This window comes from Galleria mellonella, unplaced genomic scaffold (genome assembly GCF_026898425.1).
Source record: "Galleria mellonella isolate WM207_F2 unplaced genomic scaffold, CSIRO_AGI_GalMel_v1 utg159, whole genome shotgun sequence".
Classification (NCBI taxonomy): Eukaryota; Metazoa; Arthropoda; class Insecta; order Lepidoptera; family Pyralidae; genus Galleria; species Galleria mellonella.
Genome location: NW_026442004.1, coordinates 3,397,616 through 3,417,885, shown reverse-complemented (window position 1 = coordinate 3,417,885; position 20,270 = coordinate 3,397,616). Strand labels below are relative to the sequence as shown.

At 29.8% G+C, this 20,270-nt stretch overlaps 1 protein-coding gene across 11 annotated transcripts in view; it reads right to left on the bottom strand.

The window, feature by feature from the left end:
- Window positions 1–20,270, bottom strand: part of LOC113518763 (modifier of mdg4) — a 362,824-nt gene that overhangs the window by 65,966 nt on the left and 276,588 nt on the right. Inside the window, exon 5 of one of the 11 annotated variants that reach the window (XM_052892514.1) lies at window positions 1,724–1,950. The exons of 7 other annotated variants lie outside the window; for them this stretch is intronic. In XM_052892514.1, the coding sequence (XP_052748474.1) occupies window positions 1,739–1,950 (212 nt within the window). In that variant the 3' untranslated portion in view covers window positions 1,724–1,738. Of the gene's footprint in view, window positions 1–1,723; window positions 1,951–6,456; window positions 6,863–12,110; window positions 12,374–18,287; window positions 18,536–20,270 lie in introns of those variants that run through there. 3 more of the 11 variants (XM_052892527.1, XM_052892501.1, XM_052892505.1) reach the window with 3 other exon arrangements.

The window sequence follows — 20,270 nt, the reverse complement described above, 5'->3', positions numbered from 1 at the left end:
GATGAAAAAAAAAAGTATTATGATTTATCTACATATCTGTGATCACACGGATCGTCTGGTCCTCTAACTACAATACCCTGTATTATTTAAGAAAATTTAAGAAACCTTTTAACCATTTAAGAAAACTTTATTTCATAAACTAGCTCAACAGAGAATCGAATTCAGAATCTTATTCAAGCAAAAATTCATCTAAAACGAAACTCATAGTATCTGTTTAATTATTTCGCTGTGATATCAAATTCAATTTTTAAAGATACATTTAGAAAACGGCACTCTAGAATCAATGCACGTGAAAACGAAAATGTATATATCGAATAGAAATTTTCATGAAGGTGATGAAAACAAAATTTCTTATTACGGCACTTTTAAAATGCCTAAAATACATATTAAAAACAAAAACAAATATACAGAAACAAAAAAGTAACAATTAATTAAATCTATCGTATTATATTAAAATCCAATAGATCACCATCACCAAACCTAAATCCCTCAACTGTTTAAATTGAATATAGACTAGGGTTAAATGGAATAAAACGGATTAACTTCACACAAACTAATTAAAACAGATTCCATTTACAGATCTTAGAAACAAACTAATAAAAACTCAAAAATTTTTTAAAGTAATCTTCAATAAATAAATCTTGTTATCCTCAGATACGAGTAGTAAATAATCACTACCTTTATATTGACGAAAGTGAAAAATAATGCTATGCAACCACTTTGAAGCATCAATACGATAAAATAATTAAATTATTTATAATATTATACATTTATTACAATATGCCTCTGCCCTAAATATTTGATATCGATTGGTATTACAAAAGATCTAGCTACTTTATAGTGTAACATGTTTAAATTCAATTATGTAACTAGTTGTGTAGATTTAATTTTATTTCCTAATATAAAAATAATAGACAAAATTGCGTGCTTTACAAAAATTTTTTTCAAATTACGAATTCTGTTTTTTTTTTTTTTATAATATGAATCATGTTATTGTATATTGTATAAAGAATGCCCTCACAAATTAAAAGTAGTACCCGTACGTTCGTAATTATTTATAATTTAACGCAACATATCTGCTATTGTTTGCAATTCAAGAATAGATTTTTAGAGTCTTTGCCACTTTAAACTACTAGCTTTTTACAATTTCTAATAATAGTGGAAAAAGAAACTAGAATTTGGCTGAATGAAAAGTGATAACTATGACCGACTCTTATATTAAAAAAAAAAAAAATTAGCCCACCTGATGGAAAGTGGCAACCATAACCGTGTGAAAGAACTTATAAATATGACTGTGGGACTAAGATTAAAAAAGAGAATTCGTGCCGAGACATAACCTCTTTTTCTTAGGTATGTATTTGGATACAAAATTTTTAAAGGTCTTATTTTTATAAGCAATTTTTTCACGTAAAAAAAAACGGATTACTTAAATGATGCTTACATTTCATGCTACAATCTAGATTAAAGTCATCTAGATAGATTTATCTCCCCACAAGCATTTCGTAAAAATCCATCACAATTTTCTTTTGTAGGTGGGTGAATTTATATCATAAGCAACACGTAGATATCAACAATTTATGTATGATTACATATTAAAACATTACAGTTATTACATGTAACACGAAATAACTTTTTTTTTGTAAAATAAAATTAAGCGTCAGTTAACTGACATACATACATGCCAACTGTTTTTTTTTTTTCAAATATAACGCTCTATGTATGAACTAAGTGTACAATATTAACATGGTTTCACAGGATACGGCAGGAAATGTGTATGTGTTTCTTGCATCCTTGTTATAACACCCAACACGGTGAAGTAGTACGCCTTGCAGCCCCTCTTGGTGCACCTCCATCGAATCTTACCAATGCCCTCTATTTGTTTGTAAAATTTCTCATCTTTGTACAACATCTGCTCCTTCCCACTCGCCGTTGTTACGAAAATAGCTGAAACTATAAACAATGTATTAATAAAAAATATATACTTTATCTTTTATAGACTAGAATATATATTTTGTCTAATATTAATATTAAATAATTAAAAGTAAAATAAAGGCACAAACATAATTAGTTATTTGATCAGAATTATTTTGTTTAATTTGACCACAATTTTTTTGTTTAATTAGTTTTACAATCAATATTAACCAATCTTTGAATGTTGGCAGTCGCACACATACTAATGGTAGCGGAATTAAACAAAATAATTCTAACCAAATAACCAGTGATATGGCCCTCCGAAAGATAACACCTATCTATCTATCCTATTTAAGAGCTGCGCTCTTGTCGGTGGAGCTCTTGCCACTCACTACGATTTGCAGCGAGTCTCTTCAACTCTTGATACGACACGACACCAACTCCTTCCTTGATCTGCCTGATGTAACTATGTCTCGGTCTCCCTCTCCCCCTCCTTCCTTCTATCTTACCTTCTATTATAATGTTTATAAGTTTGTCGTGTCGTATCAATTGTCCCAAAATTTTTCCCCTTCTGTCCTCAATAGTTGTAATTGTCTTTTTTCTCTAACCCTAAGCAGGACCTCCTCATTGCTAATTCGATAAGATAACACCTAGTTCAGTAAAATATTTACAAACAATGAATTTCTCATTGTTAAGTAAGGAGTTACCTCATTATAAATTAATACATAATATATATACTAATTTATAATAAGAGTATTATTAATAAATAATATATTATTAGATTAATATTAAAAAAAGTTTTATACTCTATTGGATTTCGTATACATTATCATAAGCTTCTTGGTTTTCAATTTACCGATTTTAACCAAAGATTTTTTTTTAAATATGAACAACCAATGTTATACATTTTACATTACGCGGGTTGGGGAGAAGAGCCGTTATTAATGGGGATTGACAACTTAGGTCAATCTCCACGCAGTCCCATGAAAACCATGGTTAATTCCTAGTGTTCCTATTCCCTAATACTCACTGATAACTCGGCAGCGTATGCCAATAGCACAGAAGGGATTACTATCACATGCATTAAAAAAAAATATTAAGTTATTTATAGACGTTGTACTTAAATAAATCTGCTGATGTAAAATAAAAAAAAAAAATAGTGTTTGTTAATTTTTTTATTTAAATGAACACTATCAAATATATTTGAATATATTAACAATAGATAGAATTTAAATGACTTCCATGGTCCTTCTTGGAAACCAACGTGGTTAATTCTCAGTAAAATTGATGACAAGCCAATTGACCCGTCTTCATTCCTCAGTATACTGCGTGCGTAAATCAGCGTAGACAAGATTACCGATCAATTTCCATCCATTAAAAAACCTTCTAACCTTTTTATATAAATGTTTCATAATTGTGCACATTATATTTTAATGTAAGAATACCCGGATTGACTTACGCGTATTTTAATCGAGAATGCTCGACTAGTTTTGGGACTATCTGGGACTCTTAATCGTGAGCAGCTGTAACGCGAACACAAGCCTGAGCATATCCCGGTCTTACAGGGACGAAGTCGCTAATAAAAGCTAGTAATAAATACTCGTATTTACAGGGGTGGGAGAAAAGTTGATAGTAATGGAGACTTTAATCCCCATTGCTAGCAATATACACTGTCAGGTTGACACATGCTGTTCCAATCGTGATTAATTATTGTTAAATTCGTCGCGATCAATACAATAAACAGGATGTGTATAAAAATATATTTAATTTACAAATAAATACTAGAAAATTAAACATTAAATCCAGATAACAATAACAAAATAAAGTAACAATAAGGAATTAATGATTTTATTTTTTATTTAAAAGTTTTTCATTTTAATTGCAAACAGACATGAGCAAATCATTTTCCTATAGTTATAAACCAATTTTATATTACATAAAAGTAGTAATAAAGGTTTTAAAAATATATAATAAATAAAGGGGTCGCAAATTTTTTTACACAGTGAAGGCAATTTACAAACTCATCGTTAGATGGCACCTTCCTCACGTAATTACTAGTAATACTACACACGGTAACCATAACTTGTAGTCTATCAGCTACAAGTTATGGTTACCGTGTGTTCCTGACATAAAATAGGCTATCCCTTCCTTTCCCATAAGTGTTGTAAGAGACGAGTGCGGGAACCTAATGGTCGAGAGATAGACAGCAGCATTCCTCTTAAAACGTGACCAAAGCATAATTGTGGTTGTCAACCTGTCTGGCAAGCGTCACAACTACTTTTCCCTTATGGAGAAGGCTTATGTTCAACCCTGGACAGTTAATGACTGATGATGATGATAATGAAGTCATAGTTCATGGCAATGACTGCCATGAACAGCGATAATCTCGCAGTTTAAAGTCTGAACAGTCGCTGGACAGCGCTTGCGTTTTTTCTTCGAACAATACCAACGACACAGCTTCCCCTTCATCAGTTTGTACTTGTCACACCAGAAAGTGTGGCCACCGTATAGAAGCCTGTAATTTCCTTTATCGGTTGGCAAGAATTCTGCAACTGATACCAAAAAAAATAACATTCTGTTGATTCGGAAAATCGTTAGCCACTTGGTGAAATTTGGAGTTCAGCGCAATAAGTCAAAACAACATTTATACCATTACAACTACAATTACTAATAAAATAAATATAATTTCTTTCTCAATCAACAAAAAAAAAGTATTTATTTATTGAATGTATTTGTTATTTTTCTAACTGGTGCAATAAAGTGGAAATCAATTTAAGAAAATACATTGTTATAGGATTTAAACGATAATAGTATAGATATGCCATTATTGTTTAAAAATAGTTATAATATACATGTAATTACATGCATAATATAGCTTAAAATTATGCATACTACATAAAAGAAAGAGAATAGAATAGAAGAAAATAAAAGAAAAAAAATTCAACTAGTCATAAGAGAATTTTTATGAAAATTCTTTTAATTTCGAGCAGTTACAAAAAGTTTTTGCGTCCTGAAGGGTTCTGTACTTACATCCTACGATTATAAATATTTTTCTCAATATCTACAAGCATATTTTGGCACGAGAAATGTACTTTTTACATATTATGGCAAACATAGAATATTTTGTATTCTATAATAAACACACTTAATAGCTTAATAAATTATTAAATATTCTAATATAGAATTTTTTACATTTTTCTTTTATTACTAAGGAGAATTCGTTGACTTTTTTTAGAGGATATTTAATTTTAGATAAATCCTTTCGTTTTATTTAAATTGTTCAATATGGACTCTCTCTGTGTGTCCAACCTCTATGTTACGTTATAGTTTCATGTTCCCCGTGCATATCCACAACTTTGATATACTAACAATCGTATGACATTTAACAAACTTCCGTTTCAAGCAATATCACTATCGCGTTGGCTTCAATAATAGGCATGCAATTCCATTAATAAATGATTTTGTTCTCCAAATACATCCACAACTTTGTTCTACAAGGTACTAACAATCGCATAACACTCAGCGACTATTCTCTTCGAGCAGTACCATCTTCGCTTCTCATAATTACGAATAAATAATTATATTTCTAAATGACTGTGTTCTCTATACACACCCACAACTTTGTCATATAAGGTACTAACAATCGAATGACATTCAGCGACTATTCGCTTCAAGCAGTACCATCTTTACATTTCATAATTACGAATAAATAATTATATTTCTAAATGACTGTGTTCTCTATACACACACACACAACTTTGTCATATAAGGTACTAACAATCGTATAACACTAAGCGACTATTCGCTTCAAGCAGTACCATCTTTACATTTCATAATTACGAATAAATCATTATATTTCTAAATCACTGTATTCTCTATACACATCCACAACTTTGTCATGTAAGGTACTAACAATCGTTTGACATTCAGCGACTATTTGCTTCGAGCAGTACCATCTTCACTTCTCATAATTACGAATAAATAATTCCATTTATATATGATTATGTTCTCCATCCATACTGACAACTCTGTCATATAAAGTACTAACAACCACACGACATTTAGCGACCTTCCGCTTGGAGCAGTACCACCGACGCATTGGTTTGTCACGGTTCAATTTGTACCAGTTACACCAGAAAGTATGATCGTTGATTCGAAGCAAGTAATTCCCTCCTCTGGTTGGTAGCCATTCCACATCTGAAAACAAATAGATGTAACAAAATTATAAAGAATGTATACTTCATTCACATTCATAATACCAAATTAATTATTATTTTACAAATTTACAATCATAAATTTAAATACATAACAATAAAAAGTATTTTAAATAAACAATCGAAACTTAACACGATGTAAAAGTTTTTACAGGTAAACAGTACTATATACCTGCTTCTTTATTGCTAACGCTTCGACGTGGTGTTAAGCATCGAAAATTTAAAATTACCTAACAAATAGTATATACAGAAAAAAATATTAGATATAAAACGATACTGACCTATGTCCAGCAGTGAACACAAAGAAAATTTTGAAATAATAACAATAAAATAATATTAAGAATATACCAATGGGCATATATTAAAAACCATATCTGTCTACATTAAACTAGTAACGGAATAGAGATAGAATATAGAACAATAGTGGTTGTTTACAATATTTTGAAATTACTTGTCATAGTCGGAAATAAGTATAATATAAAGTTACCGAATCGAATCAATCGTTTAAGGCCATGACAATTAGTAAAAAAAAAAACGAAACGGTTAATCGTGTGAATGAACTCCGTAGAAAACAACTTGATCTTTGTCCTTTCTAACTGATGCACTACACTTTCTACTCAGCCTCTTCGAGCAGTACCAACTTGATTTACCAGAGATATCTTTACGGTTAGTCGAGTATGTATGACGACCCATACGCAGCAAATATCCACCAGATTGTAAGATAACAATGTCGTAACCTGTAAAAGATCAACCGAATGGTCATAATACATAAATCAAACATAACTAATACCTGTATTTACTTCTACCACCAATTCAGAACTAATCGTTAGGAAATTTAATATTACACATACTATTTGGGATGGAATATATATATATATATATATATATATATATATATATATATATATATATATATATATATATATATATATATATATATATATATATATATATATATAAAGAAATTATAAAAACAACGAATTTGCAAAAAACATTGACAAAATAATTTTAACTGAAAATTATTGTTTTAATGAGTATAAACCGTGTAATTCGAAACTCAATCGACTAGATTTACATAGAAAAAAAAACGATAGGAGTACTTATTCTAATATGTTAGTATATGGTTTGTCTATGTGCAGAATTGCATTAAAATCTATTCAGTCATTTAAATGTAATTAACACGCAACTAAATATCTCTACAAACCTTCTATATAAAATATTACATTAATCATTAATAGTTTTAATAGTTTTTTTTATACCACTGAGGCCCAGCTGATGGTAAGCGGTTACCGTGGCGTATGAACGCCTGCATTACCAAGGGCCATTACTCGCGCATTGCCGACCCTAAAGAAACCTCTGTATTGTAAATATATCTTATGTAAAACAACAAATTTTATCGGATTTATGAAGACTTTGTACAAAAGTCGATTGCTTGGGTACCTCTGTCTCATTCGTGTTTCAACCGTGAAGCAGTCGTGTTTGCATAGCTGTGTTTCGGTTTGAAGGGTGGGATATGGCGTGAATTTACTGGATACAGAGGAATAACACCTGAGTCCTCAGGAATGGCAACGCATGGGCGGGGGGGGGGGGGGGATATCATAGGCGAAACAGTATACTCTGTCATGTCCATGGTACTGCTCATGTCTATAGACGACGGTTATCACTTTCCATCAGGTGAGCCGTCAGCTTGTTTGCCATTCTAAGTTGTATAAAAAAAACAAATCCTTCATGAAACTAGCCGTTTCCTTGCATTCTTCTGAATTCTTATCACATTCAAGAGTAATGTCCAAACATTTTTAGATATGTATGTTCATTATATTATCGTAATAAAATGGTAGGACTTAAACTCCTTTCTTTGAAAAATTGCTCACTATCATAATGACTACGAGTACTATCACTGATTTTCAACTGTTTATAACTCTTTGTTACACCCTATCATACCAGGCATACCAGGGGTGGCCGACTTGACTAGACTCAAGATCTACTATGTACTAACGAAATCCTGTACGATCTACCAATTACATACTTCTTGAAATCTCAAATGAAATAACATAGTGCAGTACACAATAACGTAGTATTTTTTATTTTATTAAGAGGGAAAACATAAAACTGAAAATTATTCTTAGTAACTACCTACTTATTACATATGAGCATTATGTCTGAACATCTTCCGCTAATTAGCAAAATATTATATTTATTGCCTTACCACGATCGACTGGTTGACCACCCCTGATTCATACGCACTGGGAAATAATGGGGACCACCAGCCTGATTACTAGCAATGTACCCTATTAGGTCAGCCTCCACGCGATCCCCCTTAAAAGCTATTGTAGTAAATTAGCCAACTATCCCGGCTTCATTATTCATACTACACCGAAGGGATCACCATTCAATTTTTATCAATAAATTATATTTTGGGGACAATTTTAGTCTTCACAAAATTTTAGAGAAAAGAAAATTATCGGAAGAAAATGAGATGAGAAATATGTCAAATTATCATATAAAAAAACCATAATTTTATATGATAATTTGACATAAAGAATATTGTAATTTGGAAAATGTTTGGACTTTATAATTGTAATATAATGTAGACTTAAAACCATTTTAACATTGTATGTAACTTCTTATTGTACCATGTAGCAAGCGAATAAATATGATTTAATTTGATTTAAAATTTCAATAATTCTTTTAAATATTCGCCATTTTTTAGATATTCGCGTAGTAGTTACAAGGTAACAAACAACAAGTCTATGATTGGGCAAAAATTAAAAAAAATGTGTAAACATAGAGAATCAATATTTGGCGTTTGGACTGAAATAGAAAATTGTAACTACGAGCACTATCATATCATTCAAAGTGGTATTTATAACTTCGTAACTTTGATATACTCATCAACATGGGTATGTTGTCCCACAATCTCCGACACGGTTTTCTCCACCATTTTGACACGGACTGGACACTTCTTGCTGATCCTCTTTGAACAATACCACGTAGTCCTACCAGAAAAGTCTTTGCCGTTAGTAGAGAACGTGGAACTACCGATCCGCAGTAGATATCGTCCAGTTGACAGCGGAAGCAGATGAATATCTGAAATAAAAATTCCAAAATAATAGTTAATAAAATAAAGTTTTGTATATATAATTAACAAACAATACAAATGTATATCGTGATTAAATTTAAATTTTCAAAACTCATTATAATTTTTTTAATATTTTGTTGTACAACGTAATTAACAAACTTTTATAAAAGAATGTTTTAATTAAAAACAGCATGCTTTAATTAACAAAAAAGAAGTATACACTAATCTTGATCGTTACTTTGTTTATAAAAAGGTCTGTACGTTAGAGTATTTATATAGAGAAATCAATGATTTATAAAAAGAGTGTAGATAAACAATATTACATAAACAATATAATATATATTAAATTATATTTAAATCATACATTCATTAAATTTAACATTAAATTCATCAGTTTTTTGTCAATCTTTTTTTTTTTTTTGCAGGTACACAATCTAATTTAAACTATGAATTTAGTTCAAAAGAAGGAAACAAAACACGTGAATAGATGATATAAGTTTTAGCTAATATTGAAGTAGATTGAAGGTAAAACTTTTATGTTAAATTTACATTTTTTTTAATTACGACGTCACTCATGTACAATTACTGTGTATTATCAATTTTACTTATATATGAAGACGGATGATTATGTTCTAATTTAGCTCTAACAACCATATCAGAAATAATTGTGACTCTCGCTTTGCATCCTTTGTGCGCATGCGTTGAACATCGCCATACTTTCAAATCTTTGCATCGGACATCATGTGTCAGATAATATGTATAATGCCGGTAAAGCAATAACGGTCGACCGTTTCTAGATATGGTGTAAGTTATACCTGCAAAAATAACATAAATTTAACAATTATAAATATCTATGGAATTTAAATGAAATACAAAATCCGTTTTTAATTATGTGCTCAAGTATTATTTAACGCAATTTGGGGTTGTCTTGTAAAACGTTACGACGCGTTACAGGAACAGCAGGTATGTTCGAGTAACGTGTTACATAACGTTTTTTTATTTAAATAAAAAACTATGGAATTATAATAAAATCTCCTGAGTTGGTAACCCGTTTCATTTACGTTTTACGGTGAAAACGTCGACTACGTTTGTTTTTCCAGGATTCGTTTACGGTGTACTTGAAACTATATTTTTTTCTTTTTATTTTAATATTTTTCCTATATACATAGTATAATAGAAATACTTGTAAAGCTAATTAAAGGTACATAAGATGGTCTATCCCCACCAGAGACATGGGAACGCTATGTACTGTTATGGCCTCAGTACAGTAAAAGTGAACATAAATATATGAATTGAATAAACATTGTCTATGACTAACATGGTTTTTTAAGTCCTGTCAATAACATATTATGGTTTTTCGTTCGAAATAAAATATTATTTTTTAATAATAATAAAATGGCATAATAATATTTTATTTAGAACTAAAATCCAATGTCGGAACGGAAGTTTTCTCAGGGGTTCGTCTTAAGTGGCTAAAAATAATTAAGTCACACATTAAGAGTTGGCACTAGTACGGCAATAACTTGGTGTATAATATAAAATAATAAGATATAAATATAAAAATATTTAATGACCAAATGACACTTAATGACATTAATATTCTCTTCCATGTGCATTATAAAATTGCCTACACGTCAACTACTTAAAACCTGTCTCTTCAAAAATATAAAAACATAATAATCTAATTTGTAGAATAGACTTAAGATATTCTAGCGCCATCTCTCGTAAAAAAATTATGTGTTTTGCAATTAATGGCGAATACCCATATTGTTGGAACTTGTTTTTGTAACAATATACTGTTCCAAAATCAAAACAAAGTGTTAAAATATAAATATTAAAATAATTCTATTGTGATTTTTTTTATAAATAAATAAAAATAAAAAAGTATACCTACACAAGACATGAAAAAATCCATTGTAATAAATAAATTGACTTTACAGAAGACTTTGTCCGCTCGTGCGCTCTCGGCCGTTAATATTTAAAAAAACATTTAATATTACAAATGTCACAATAAACAAAGAGTAATATATATCTGTTAAATATATAAAACATTATTATTATATATTTTTTAGCAATTCTATGGAAATCTTAAGTATTATATAATACAAATATTTTATTTTCCAAGCTAAATTCTAATTTGTAATCCATAGCTATCCATTCTAAGTGCATTTCCAACCACCTCACAATTTACAACTTCATAAGATATTATTAACAAGACATACTAACACCTCTTAATCCTGCCCAATTAAACATATATATATATATATATATATATATATATATATATATATATATATATATATATATATATATATATATATATATATATATATATATATATATATATATATATATATATATATATATATATATACATATTTGTTGTCAATTCCACATTTAACCTGTCTGTTCTGTAATAAATAAATAAATATATTGCTATATTTTTATTAATTTTCAAAATTTGTCAGAATATATTATACTCTTAATCTTTAGACAGTCATGTAAAAACAATAGCGAGACGACACGTTCAAATGCAATATTAGACAGGAATAAAATTGCTAGTACTCTTTTGTCCAAATTTTAGAATGTCTTTATAATGTCATTAATTAATACTTTTTAGTTTCATTAATGAACTCCTTTTAATGTCATTAATAAACTCTTCAGTGTCGTTAATAATCTTTTTACAGTCGTTAATGAATTTTTTTGTATCATAAATGAATTCTTTTATATAATTAACGCACTTCTGATCATAGTTAATGAACTTTTTAATTATTAATGAACTTTTTAATTATTAATGAACTTTTTAAAGTCATTAATGAATTCTTTTGTGTCATTAATTATCTCTTTTTAATGTCAGTAAGCCTGATGTGTTATTATGTTCATCATATTAACGACATTAAAAAAAGTTATAATATTATTAACTACATTTTTATATATTGTCCGTTGCGTATAAAATACTTGGCCGGTGGGTGCGTATGATTGTTTTCTAGACCAATTATTGCGAAGTTCTTGTCCAATATCAACTTGGCGTTGCATCCCCTACAGTTGTGTGTGGAACAGTACCAGTGAAAATAGTTAGTTTTCTTGCATTGCTTCTTGCAATAATACGTATAGTCGTTGTACATGACGAGATGTTTGCCAGAATAACGGGATTTTGCTAAAAGAATCACTGAAAAATAAGAGTTAAATTAGAAATTGCCTTGATTAAGGTGTTACCTATTCCTTTTATTTATTTTTTTTTAATAAAAAAAAAACAGTTATTAATGATCTTGATTCAGCATGCCACTTATCGGCACAGTGCAACGAAGTGCATGTATTTAAAATAATATTGTAATTATAATTGACTAGCTTTTACTTGTGAATTCGTCCGCGTGGCCACGATATATTCACTGACCGGGATAAAAATCAGTTTGTGCCTTTTTCCATCGCACATAGTATATGTACCTATATCAAATTTCATAACAATTGGTTAAGCCGTTAAGACGCGAAGAGGTAACAAACAAACAAACTCACTTTTATTATATTATTAGTAAGGATATAATTTTCTTCCTTTAAAATAACTATAGATATAGATTCTTCTGGTATCAATCCTTATCTTTAGATGTTACTTTTATCCAAAATCTATTATGGGTCTTTTTTTTATTCTTTATATCCGTCTAGATTCAATTTCATTGATTTTTTATACACAATATTATTCACAATTTGTTATCAATTAATGGTATTTTTACCAAATTATTTTATTTTACTGTATCATTTCATCATCATCATATCGGCCTTTAACTGTCCACTGCTGAACACAAGCCTCCCCCTTGGGGGGTTTTGCCAATAATTGTCATGCTTGGCAGGCGGATTGGCAACTACGGTTAGGCTTTGGAGATATTTTAAGAGGGACGTTGCTGCCCATCCTTCTCCACTCCCTTAGTCGACTCTTACGACACTTACGGGAAAAGAAGAGGTGGCCTATCCTGTGCCGGAGCTACACGGTCAACTTCATCATTTACAAGTGAAAATTTAATACAGTATTTTTATACTATTTATTTTACAAATTCAGCACTTAAATATTTATTTAAACGTAAAATGTCGGTAATGTTGAAATCAAAATTCTACCTTCTTCTCTATATTGTATATAATATTTCTAATTATACATTTAAAATAATTCTTCAAAAACAACCTTTCTATTGTAAATTCCAAACTAAACGCGAGAATCGAACCCGTGATCATAGGATGATAAGACAGTGTAATAAACCGCTGTACCACTTTGTTGTTTATAGTTTGAGATAAACCCCATTTGAGATTATAAAATTTGGAGATTCGTGATCGTGATCTAAATTTTGCGATTTCATAATATTACAACTAATGTCGGTTATGAATCGAGCCCGGCATTTCCCTCCCTTAGTACATCGCCAGAGTTGAGTGGAACAGGTCTTCACGGCGCAATAATACGTGAAGCGGTTGATGATAGCCAGTTTCTTGCCAGACTGGTTTACGACGTATTGCACTAGAAACAAAGTTCAATTTTTAATAACATACGTAGTTTTAGGGAATACGTCGCTTATCATTTAAACCAAATGGAGAGATCCAAATAAGACTCCTATAGTACCTACTTCAAAAGGTGATATTTAATTCAATTAGGAACTGAATTTGATTTTTTTTATGCAACTTAGAATGGCAAACCAGCTGACATGATGGAAAGTAGTAAACGTCACCTATAGACATGAGCAGTACCGTGGACATAACAGAGTATATTGTTTCGCCCATGATACCCGCCATGCGTTGCCATTCCTGAGGACTCAGGTGTTCTCTGTACCCTGTAAATTCACTGCCATATCCCACCCTTTAAACCGAAACACACTTTTGTACAGTCTCCCTCTAGTTGATTATTACTTTTCTTCCATAAACTGGACTTAATTCTTCAGTGGTGATATTACTATAATGTTTTATTATACTTTATTTCCTTGTACTTCGGTAATAAAACTTTCCGGAATGAAATATCGTAGAATTCAAGCCTTTGGAGCTGGCGAACATACATAAAAAAAAAATGTAAATTGATAAAATACGACGAGTTAAAAAATGTAAATTGATAAAATACGACGAGTTAAAAAATGTAAATTGATAAAATACGACGAGTTAAAAAATGTAAATTGATAAAATACGACGAGTTAAAAAATGTAAATTGATAAAATACGACGAGTTAAAAAATGTAAATTGATAAAATACGACGAGTTAAAAATAACTGAAACTGAAACTAAGAATGAAACTGAAAATTGAAATTTATACTGAAATTGAAACGATATTCAAACTGAAGAAGAAATTAGCACAAAAACCAAAAATTGAAATAAAAATATAAAAACCCACTATAATACCCAAATGCGACAATCGAAGACATTTATTTCCGTTGTGGAGTACAAAAAATTACAGTTTATTATAAAATAATAATAGTACAATAAATAAAACCATACAAACTACTTTCTCATTAAAATTCTTTATTATTTTTTTTAATTAAAGGCAAATTACCAATCTGCTATAATAAATACACTTACATTATATATATAACATGCCTAATTTTTTAATGTATTTATTAGTCGATGTGATGAGCGAGCTGACAGTTTACCAAATGGATACTGGTAGGTAACTATAGTATGTGAGCACAGATAGCAGAAAATAAAAAAGTGGGAATTATCCAAGTGCAAAACTATAGGGACTAATACAGGTAAAATATTATACCTCTTATGACAAATTCATTGATAGACAACACACAACTCCGTATTTTGAAGATATATATAAATTTGACAGAATATTTACCAATGACGTATATATTATACAAAACAACTTTAAAAATAAAAGATCGTGTTTCACAAAAATATCGACTTTAATGCATCATCTTCAAAGTAGAGCCAATAATGGAGAATTTGAGAAGTATTATAATATGGACATGCGATGCGTAGGGAAGAAGAGAATGTAGTATTACTTGTAATTGTTTATATTTATAATAAGTTTACTATTGTAATATTTTGGAGGAAACAATAAAGAGTATCTATCTATCTATATTTATTATTATTGAAAGACGGGCTTTTTCAGGCAAAAAGAAGCCTGGGACACTGCGACCTTTCCATGATCTTTTGTGCTTGCGCTTTTTTAAAGTCGCGGCTAATTCCTATCAATGATAGGAATTTTAAGATGTTAGAGAATATAGTAAGGAAAGTGTAAATGTGGATGGTTATAAATGCAGAGGAAGACTCAAAAAGAGATAGATGGACAGTATAAATGATGACATGGTCAAAAAGTGAGTGACTAGTAGGATAAAAACGAATTATGTCTGAATTATACTGAAATCGATTCAGCAGTTTAGTTTTTAAATCCAAATAACTGTTATTGCCATAATTCATCTTCATCTTACTAATCACTCCATTTCTGGCCATAAAGAGAATTTTAGAAATCAGTTTATAACTGACATTGAGGTAACAAATATAAAAAAAAATGCAACCGGATTGAGAACCTCTTTTTGAAGCCGCTTAATAGAGGACCAGTATTGTTTTTTTTTTTTTAAATAAATTGGTGATTTGTTTGTGAAAAAATATCTGTGTCACCTATACAACAATCCTTTATGATGGGCACTAAAGATTCCACCTGCATTCAACAAATACATTTCCGATTAAATAGACCGTTCATCATTTTATTTTTTGCTGTTAAATTTATAGCAGATTCCGTCTTGAACAATGAAACGTGGATTGCTGTGAGTATGTTGTAACTGCGCTTTAACTAACTCCAAATACTTGTTAACAGTGAAACGTGCTCTACATACAGATCCACTTGTGCAACGATAGATGTCGGTTAATGCTGATCTTTTATCGCAGTAGAAGGTGTATCCACTTATTATAGCTAGCGGTTTCTGGTTAACACTTCTTACCCAGTATACTGAAAGAAAAAAACCATTTATTTGTATTCAATTCTATTTTTGACATAAAATAGTAAGCTAAACAATTTAAATATGGAGTTAGATAAAATTTTGTTAGAGGATTAAAACATAATCTAAAATAAAAGGAGCTAACGACAAATGTTTTTTTTTTGTAACATAGATATATATAATTTAAAATTGTGTTTTACATAAAAATGTAAAAAAACCTCAGTATATGAACATATACATTTTGTTCCACAAAAAACCCTACGATCATAGAAAAACAAGTTTTACTGATTTAAAAACTATTGAATCGATATTTATAAAATTTCTGCGAGACCAATTTGAAAATATATCCTTTCAGATAAAATCCAAATAGGTTCATGACTGACGGTTTTATGGGGTAACAAATATAAAAAATACACCGTATTAAGAAATATCTCCTATTTTTAAGTCGATTGAAAAATAACAAAGTCTAGTATCATGCATTTATTTAGTATTTTTGTTAGCAAACAAAGTATGTTACTACAAATTGAGATGATTTGTACACAAAATACTTATATTTAATTAAAGATTTGTACACAAAATGTTTATATTTTATAATATATTCCATCACGAACAATAAAAGAGGGAGGCTCATGAATATGTTCTGACGATGCTCTCAATAACGTACGATTCTTGTTGATCACGAAATGCGCTTTGCATTTACGTGTCTTCGTACATCTCCAGGTATCTCGCAGCTCGCCTCTGCTGTGGCAATAGTGTGGATAGTTATTAAACAATCCCACGAGTTTCCCCGATGAATTTATCACCCATTGCACTGTAATGTAAAATGCACTTTTTAAATGTAGTTGTAAATTCTATTATATATATGAATTCATAGGTCGACACTAATTAAATGATATTAAATTAAAGATTTTGTCCCGCAAAAATCGACTTCAGTTGTGACAAAACCAGTAATTTCGATTTAAAAACTATACTGAATTGACTTCGATAAAATTCCTATGAGACCAATCCGTAAGTATATCTTTTCAGATAAAAAAATAATTTTCCAAATCGGTTTAGAACTGAGGGAGTTATGAGCTAACAAACATAAAAATTACAACCGAATTGAAAATCTTCTTTTTGAAATCGGTTATAAATCTAAGTAATATAAATCATATTTACATCTGTATAAATAATTCCAATATAAGTAAGATACTGGAGGGAAAGGGATTTTTAGTAATGGGATCTAATGAACCCATTGCTAGCAATATACCCTATCAGGTTGACCTCCACGTGGTTCCCCCTGGAAACTATCGTGAACAATTCTTGTTGAATTCGTCACGATGGGCTAACTGACCTGCTTCATCCTCACCTATCATCTCTCACTGGTGCCCCGCCGGTGTATACCGATAGCGCAGACGGGGTTACCATTCCATTATAACCCATTAAAAAAAAAGTATAAGATACTTATTTCTTAGACATTAAATAAAACTAAATTTAATATTATCTTTTCAATAGAGTGAGCTCACTCAAAACATCTTTTTATCCTATTTCGTAAATAAAATGACAATGTTCTATTTAATGAATGTTTTATATATATCCTTTTTTTTTTCAAAAAGAAAAAGCGTATGAAAATCCTGAAATTTTTGTATAAAAATAAGTCATTCATTAAATTATCCATCCAAATTTATAATCAATGTATTGGCTCTAATCCAAATATTTGAAAACAACAACTGCAAATTTCTTCAAATTATTCTAACGCTCCGCTCATTTCTTTCTGATATAAAAAAACTAATTGGAAACTTTATTAGGCGTATCTACATTAGTAGGCATACTATTCAGAAATCACTAAAATAAAATCGGTTCATTTATATTTATGAATTTTTGATATAAATATTTTGGGATAAATAAATACGAATTATCTTTTTTCTGACTATTTTAATTACTTTACAGTTATCATGACGACTGTGAAATAGTAATTACTGAATGAGTTACAAGCTTTTTCATTCTTTGTAAACTTATATCTACTTAATATGCGAGTCATATGTTTTAATAAAATACAAATTTTCATTTCAGATACACACAAAAATACTCATTGATTACAAACATACAATTTTCTTTTACGAAGTTAGTCTAACAAGTAATTTTAATCGAATACCTATATTTTACTACATATTTAATGCATGTTTTATTTTTCTTTTACGTACAAATAAAACATTTATACTTTCGTAAAAATCCCATTGCGAATGATATATCTTGGTGGATTATGACAATGATCACACATTCCTCTGACAATGTGCAAATCGGACTTTCTTATGGTAACGCGGGCCGGACATATGGAACCGTTCGTGCATCTCCAAAAGTCTGTACGTGCACCCTTGTTCTTGCAGTAAAATGAAAATCCCATGAACAACATAATCTGCTTTCCGTTTCTATTTTTAAGAAATTTCACTGAAAATAAAACAATCGATTAAAATGTCTGTGTTAAAATACAAGAGCGTTTATGATTTATAAGGGAAATTAAAGTGATTATTAAGGTAAAATTTTATATACCTATATATAAATTTTTACCTAAGTAAGTTTGATTTACCAAGAGTTATCTAAAGGACCAGCAGGCTTACTCTTGAATCTAATATCGATATCAATCCAATACTAATACTAATAACAACTTCTACTACAGACATAAAATAACAATTAGGAATTAAGTTAAAATTGGGATGGGTTTGCAATTATTTGCATTGGCAAGTTGCACTAATACGCATCTATCACAACAGTATGAAACAATTTTAGAATGTGAAACTTATCAATTCCATTATCGATCGATTTCAAGAGTAACCCCACAGGTTAATACCATAAACTATGTAACATGAAAGTATTAAAGTTAATAAAGAAAAATATACCATGCACGGAGACTGTATATGTTCCGAATTTAATGAAAATGCATTCAAACATACATGTTTTATTAAATAACATATCCAAAATACAAAACATACATGTTTTATAAACAATTAGAATATATATTCTTTACTGCACATGTTAAATTACTTAGATAATGAGATAGGCAGTTAGAAATATTGTGAGCAAGGGTGGACTTATCTCTGAAAAAGATTTTTTTTAGTCAATCCAATACAGAGAGAAAGCATTTAGTACTATTTATTAATTTATTTAAGGATATAAAAATAAATGATGTTGCGGAAATAAATAAAACTTAAAATGAGATTGATTATTTACAAATATAATAGAAAGATCACTGAGGTAAATACATGGTTTAAAAAAGAACAATTACACGATTCAGTTTTAACGAAAATATTGTGTAACAAACTAAAAAAAACATTACAAAAGAAAAAAAAAAAAGAAAAAATAACTCCTATCAGTTTAAAAAAAAGACCTTTCATTAACTAACGTCTTTCATTACTTTTTTAATTCTTTTATAAATATTCTTTTTTAATAAAAACATTTATCCACTTCATTATCAACTCGTGATGACATACTTGACAAATTATAGGTACAATTATTACCGCTAGAGGGCGCTATATCGAAATAATTATACAAAAGAAAAATGTGAAAATAAAAAATACAAGTTTCAACCAATTATAAAGTTAACAAAAAGGAACACATTATGAGAACATTCAAATTTTAAGATAATTCTGATCATGTATAACGTAATTGGGTGGAGGATGCTGTGGTGTATGTTCGAAATGTGTCTTCAATATTTTATTATACTTGGTCAAAATAAAATGAGCCTTGCATTGTCTACCGAAGGTACATCTCCAATAAGCGGTCGCAGCGCTTCTGTTGTTGCAGTAAAATGTGAAGCCGTCAATTATAGCCAACTTCTTGCCGTTCTGTTTTGTCACCCATTGAACTGGCAATATTAAATAATTTGTTAGGAAAGAAAAGTATTGTTAGTAACGTGAATGTTAGTCCCCACTGCATGCAATATATTTGTGAGACCGGCCTCCAAGCGGACACATCTAGAACCTTCGTAGCTAATTCCTGGTGAATTATCCACGATGAGCCAACTGACTTCATCCTCATTAATACTTGGCATAAAAAAGAGTTTATTTATATTTATAAAAAGAAAAAAACTTAGTTTTTACTTAGTTTCTTTTTTACTTAATTATATTTAAGGCTTAATATAATAAGTGTTGTACATCTATCTATGTATTTATCCTATTTACATTTT